The sequence below is a fragment of the Gymnoscopelus microlampas genome (assembly GCF_963454915.1).
Source record: "Gymnoscopelus microlampas genome assembly, chromosome: 14".
NCBI lineage: Eukaryota > Metazoa > Chordata > Actinopteri > Myctophiformes > Myctophidae > Gymnoscopelus > Gymnoscopelus microlampas.
The window spans coordinates 22,789,587-22,796,161 of NC_139951.1; the positions used below are offsets into that span (position 1 = coordinate 22,789,587).

The 6,575-nt window shown below is 43.7% G+C and overlaps 2 protein-coding genes across 2 annotated transcripts in view; both read left to right on the forward strand.

The window, feature by feature from the left end:
* The window catches only part of LOC311060979 (arf-GAP with dual PH domain-containing protein 1-like), a 314,152-nt gene that overhangs the window by 208,245 nt on the left and 99,332 nt on the right, over positions 1-6,575 (forward strand). The window lies entirely within an intron of this gene.
* On the forward strand, positions 776-1,282 carry LOC311059957 (uncharacterized protein; the record flags this gene model as incomplete). Its single annotated transcript, XM_084078081.1, has 1 exon — positions 776-1,282. The coding sequence occupies one exon, from the start codon at positions 776-778 to the stop codon at positions 1,280-1,282; it is 507 nt and encodes a 168-aa protein (XP_083934207.1).

A 6,575-nucleotide genomic window follows, 5' to 3' on the forward strand; every position in this document is an offset into this window, starting at 1 on the left:
GCTCCTAATACTGAATAATGAATCAATATTTCAGAATGAGGCGATGGAACGGTTAACTTCACCCCAGTCCTCCATGTAAGACGTCATTGTGCCCAAGCGACCAATCCCATTCATGCACCCCCACCGCCCGCCTCCCCCTGGCCTCTCCTTCACTCTCTCTCTCTCTCTCTCTCTCTGTGTCTTTATACTCCACTGACATGAGAAGCACAGTGCGCACACACGCACCCTTCTGCTGCTGCAAGAAGCCGGAGAAGACAGAGTTCTGAAAACACACTCACTCACTCATACACAGTGACAGGTGGACACGAACAAGCACGCATAGTAGGACTCAAATTAGACAGGGTGAGTGTGTCCTCTTTGCATTTGAAGCATGAACATTCATATATTTTGTTTGGTTTCTATCTCTCCTCTCATCCTCTCTTCTCCATACAAGCACGCCATAATTTGTTGTTGTTTTCTCTGTCTGTCTGTCTGTCTGTCTGTCTGTCTGTCTGTCTGTCTGTCTCTCTTGCTATCTTTTCAGCTTACCTCCCTCTTTGGGTGTTCAACTGCAATCTCTCTATCTGTATCTTTCTTTCTTGTGTCTTCAACCCCACAGGCAAATGCTGGCTACCGCTGACAGCAGGAACAGCAACAATACCAACCTCACCGTCGCTGTTGGCACCGGCAACGCCACAAGTTGCATCAGTACCAGACAGCACCCGAGTGTGGGACCGCCTTCCAGAGCCGGTGTTTGTCCCCTCTTTACCCTTTACCCCGGTGCGGCAACTCTGAGATGGGCTGCTCCTCACCCCGCCAGCCCTCGGGCCCCTCGGTGCTCCACCCGGACCTGGACAGCAGCGGCGGCGACAGCAGCACTTTACAACACGACTCTGAGAACCAGAACCGGGGCTTGAATGGATACGAAGAAGAGGGAGGAGCCAGCGAAGGAGAGGGAGGTGAGGGGGAGGAGGGAGGAGGCATCAACAAAAGGGACCCGACCAAGCTGGCGGAGGCTCACCCCACACTGGAGCGTCTGGCCCAGGCCACGGGTGGCACGGAGAAGTCTTGGTACCGATGCGTGTTCCCATTCGGCGTCATCTCACTGGTGATTGGCATGGCGGGTACTGGTGTGTCCTTCACCTTCAACACTCTGCCCCAAACCAAGGTGGTCTCCGTGGCGCTGCTATGCCTCGGCCTGGTGCTGCTGCTGGTGGCTGCCGTGTGCTGGCGAGCCCACCGGGCAAGGAAAAGGAAGAAGAAAGAGGGGGCATTTTTCTGCTTGGAGCAGGGCATGTTGTGATGGAGCGGGACAGAGATGGGGTGGGGGTGGAGATGTAGGATGTCTTCAGTTCAGAACAGGGTACGGTATGATAGGTCAGCTGATGAGTAAAAGCACCACTCGAGGGAGACCTGTTAAGGAAGGATGAGCGGTACAGTAATTGGATGGGTGTGCTCAAACTTTTCAGGATAGTGGGATAGAGGGGGATGAAGAGGTAAGGATAGGAATGGATCATTTCTATTCCTGTTACTGGGAATGACTGGATAGATATGAGATTAGAACGATTTTTACCTGTAGCGGTAAAGCTCAACCCCACGCAGGAGGGTAGGATTGAAGTGGGTTTGAAGTGTATGTTTTATAGTATCATAACTCAAATGCATCCACTCATATGGAGATAAGGAGGAGATGCCATACTGTGTATCCCACACTGCAAAATCCTGAGTGTTAATTCAACTTTGAGAGTATAAAAATGTACCTATAAAAGGTCCACTATTTTTCAGTCCATATCAATCTACCTATATTCCGGAGTGCTTTTCATTATCTCCATACAGGGACTGTTCAGTAACCGATGGAGGGAGGGGGGTTGGGGACCAGAGACTGTCTAGAATAGATCACATACCCAAGGCGGGTGACACGGTATGGACAAGATGTATGGCACTGATGCCCCTCAGGACATGGGGACTTGAACAGGCAGCAGCAATTAGAATACCGATTGGCAGGGTGAGATGTCTGGATGTTTCTCAAGGTCAAGCCCTGCAATAGCCACTATACGACTGAGTTAACACACACACTGGATGACCCCCATTCCAGAGTCACGGAGCTCAGAGCAGATTGCCCCCACATTCACACCAGCTGTGTTTACTGTATGTGTCTATATGGGTGAGATTGGTTGGATTGCCCTCTCTCAGCAGACTCCTACACATGTGCACAACTGTGAAAATTAAACTGGACGAGCCCCACTTCGTGTGTGTGTGTGTGTGTGTGTGTGTGTGTGTGTGTGTGTGTGTGTGTGTGTGTGTGTGTGTGTGTGTGTGTGTGTGTGTGTGTGTGTGTGTGTGTGTGTGTGTGTGTGTGTGTTATTATGTAAGCTGTAGGAGAGGGAATTTAATTAGACATCATGTTCTTCTCTCCCTCAAACGCCACAGCTAAAGTGCCCTTGAGCAGTAACCCAACCCCCAACTGAGCCAGCAGAGGTGCTTAGTGGCCGACAGCTGAAGACTGTGGTTGGGCAGGCTGCAGGTGAGAATATTCATAATTGTACGAACAAAAAAATAGTGAAAAGGAACCAACCCAGTGGGTAAAATAAATAGATATACCTCTCAGTAGTTTCACTTAGTAGAATTAACACAGCCATCACCTGCAGTATACAGGTCAATACTCAACGTTCTCCCACATGTATTCAGCATGGGGAAGGTAGCCATGCCTGACGTGTTGAGATGGATCGATGAGTAAAACAAAGCTGTGAATGCCGTAGCTCAGAGAGTTCCACATAATTGTCCTCAGAGTCAGTGCCCAGGGAAAACCGTTTCCATGGGGGAAGGGGGATGGGAGAAGGGTTCCCTCGCTCTCTGATTCAGTATGTATGAATGGACTGAGTACTAGGCTACATGATATATTTTTGCTTGATAAAGAAGCAGGTAGAAAGAACAAAGGAGGCAACCGGTGTTTCTCACTTTGGATGAATCCTCCCCAGCTGAAGATTACACGGCTGCCTGGCCACTGGAAGTGAGAAATTACTTTAAATAATTGTATCCCTGGGAGTATGTTTGGACACAGCCATTCTTCCCTCAATTTTCAGTCTCAGTTTGCTTTACGCTTTTCATAAAAATTGTAACATTTGTGTGTTTAGATTTTTTGGGCTGGCTATATTATTGTGGGGTTACCATGCATATTTGTTAAAGAAGCGTTTGCCTAAACTCTAGAGAAGGACTCAGATGTAGCAAAGTTGTGTTTCAAATGATGACTTTTTGATAGATATCTTTTTGAGAACGTATCAATTCAGCAGATATCAAATGTTGTTTATTTTTTGTATGAAAATCGTTTTCTGAAATTTAAGTCATGACCAGTACACGAAACAATGTGCAGGAGTGTGTAGGTAGCTTGTACACATGTGGTGTGCACTTGTTCGTGCATACTGTAGGCATGTTTATACAGAATGTTGAATGTGTGCGTGCGTGTGTCACATTTGTGAGAGCCACACTCAATAGACCACTTATATCTTTGTATTTTCTTCACTTCATACATCTGAGATGATCTGAGATCATCCCTAACAGAAATCTATTGATTAGCCCTTATAATGCAACGGCTGGATTCAGCCAATCTGATTGCGAAAATATGCATTCTAAACCATGAAGCATAGCAACTGTCAGTGTGCTTAATTGGTCGTTAGCTGACACTTGTTGTAACCACAGAGATGATTAGTTCTCTCTGGTGTTCACCTAAAGAGGCTTATTTCTTTCTGTGAAAAGCTAATTTGTAAGAAGAAAAAGAAAGACTTTGAGATAGCATTCTTTATCTACATTATGGTTATCCTGATGCATATGACACTTGTGTAGCTATTAAATCATTGTTATAAAGTATGATTGTACAGTGTATACTGCTACACTTACAAAATACCGAATTAGCAAATACAACATATCACTTTGTACTGTTACTGACCAAGATAGTAGCCACATTTTGGAGAATGTACCTCACAAAATGAATGTCTTGTGAACGTCCTTGTATAAATTGTAAAAGATATATATTGATGTGAAATTGCTCTCTCTGGACATCCCTGTTGGTTTGAGGAAGTATACAGTCGTAGCCCATGTAGAAGTCTCCGTTCTTGCCTTGAGGCTTGCACTGATCCTGCATTACTGCTACTGAGATGTTTTCATTGGTCAATAGAGCTTCATTTGTATCTTAAAACCTTGAAGGGCTAGACCACTGTGACTCCAAAGGTGGAGATCAAAAATAATTGTTCCATTGATTAGAAATCAATGGGAAAAAAACAAAAATCCAATACAGGCTCCTCATTGACCTACATTGTACAGTGAAGAGCCTCAACTTTGTTTGTGTTTGTTTATAGGCTAAAAGAGCTTCTCCTGAGCCTCTTCACTGTACAATTCAATGGAGAGCATATTATGAATTATCAATTTCTAATCAATGGATCAATTATTTTGTATTTCTTGGTCACCTTTGGAGTTACATCATGGCAAGGTAACTACACAACCCAAACCTCTACCAAAGTGGTCTAGCCCTATAAAGTTTAAGGTCACAAGATATTGGCTTAAACAGCTGGAAACCAGAATATTTAGAACACTTAAAAGAAAGAAAACTAGATTCCAAACAATTGATCCAGCCAAAAGAAAGCAGAAAGTGTAGTTAAACGAAACACTTGTACAACAGGCTACATCATGTGTATGAATCGAGGCACAGTTTGCTTTGATTGATTTCCAGATTCATTTCCAGTCTATTGCTGCCTGTAAGTACAAATAGTCTTTAAAGAAGCGAGCAATGAGCAATGACCAACTTGTTTGTTGGCATGGCCCAGCTTTTCAGTGCCTTTTACTCACTACTGTATGTCAGTATTTGTCTGTAGTAGGTCAACACTACCAGCGCTAGTAATCAAGTAGCCCTCGAGAAAGAGTTACAGTACCTTTTCAGTTTTATTCAAGTCACTATGGATGTTTTGGTGTGCATGAAGTAATGTAAACTCAAATGGGTCACTTTGATATGATTTCCTTTGAAAAGTACCAAATAAATTTGTCTAGTTATTTAATTTCTCTCTTTAAATGTCCGTAAGATTGTACATCTTTACTGTTTACTGTAAAGCAACAGAAGCCTATTTGCAATCACCAAATTAAATGCAAATTTTACTTTCAATTAAAGTAGTGTGCTCATTATGATTGATGTGCTAAACAGAGTGTCGGGATTTCCTTTTCACTTTTCTGATATGATGTCTCATCTGGTCTGTCACAATATTTACATAAACACATCATTGTCAGTAATTTCTTTGTATATTTAAGTTATTTGTCGTGCAATTTTTAAGCAGTGCTGGTCACTTCTACAAGTGACTTTGTGTGTTTGTACGTACAGTATGTATACGAACAGGTATGTACCCGGTATGTACCGTGTGTGTGTGTGTGTGTGTGTGTGTGTGTGTGTGTGTGTGTGTGTGTGTGTGTGTGTGTGTGTGTGTGTGTGTGTGTGTGTGTGTGTGTGTGTGTGTGTCTGAGTATGGCATTACAACACAAAGCTGCAGCTAAGCACTAACAGGAGGCACAGTGCACCACTCACACATGCTACCTAAATACATGCACGCACTGTGAAGAGTGCTGACCAAAATAAAGACTGGGGCATTTCAACATTAAAGTTAAGAGTCCATGCAAGTCTCTATGGTGCCCAGGGAAGCAAATAGAGCTAAACAACAATTATATCTCTTAAGTTATTTAAAGGGATTCTAGGCAACATTAAGCCTAAAACTTTAAAATATTTATATATATATATTTTGCATTTCCCCCCCTCTATCAGCCAATATATAACGATGCTGGGGTGTTTTCCTGCATTGAAACACAGTCCTCTTACTGAAATCGGTATTTTCCCTACTGTTTATGTTTTGACATCTGGGTGTCCGGGACGTAAATGAAACGCACGCATGTGCGCGGCCGTACGCGTCCATGTCCGTGTGAACTGTTCGAGTGAAACCGAATGGAACCGAGTGCAGCCAACAAAAATGGAACGAGCCGCCATTGTTTTCTGTGGGCAGTTTTTACTTTTTACTTCCGCTTTTAAAACGCTCTCAAACGTATTTTTTGAGGCACAGAATTTACTTCTAAGATATCGTTTGGATAGAATGTAGTTGTTTAACTTCATATATGTGGTCAATAAATCATGACAGAGCCTATTTAAAAATTTAGATTCAGAGAACCGGCAGGGGCGGGCAGTGACACGTATGTATCCGAATAAAGCAACCTATTTTCGGCATGGCCCCTTCTAAAGTCCCCCTGCGTCATATTGGCTGGGGATGGGGGAAAGGAGCTGCTGATTGGCTGAAGGGGATTGAACTTCTGATTGGCTGAAGGGGTTGTCAGTCAACGGTACTGTTTGACAACAGTTTTTTTCGTTTTTTGATCTCTGAACTTGCCTAGAATCCCTTTAAAGACGCACTGAAGTGACATTTTCGGTCATTTTATTTTGAAGGTTCAGCCTGAAACGTCGGCTCAACGACTCTAAACCAATCAGAAGGTCCCATCCCTTCAGGCTATAGGACGTTGGATCTCAATCACTTCGGCCGTGCGCAACACGGCTAGTGTTTGTTTACAAGTGAGAGAGA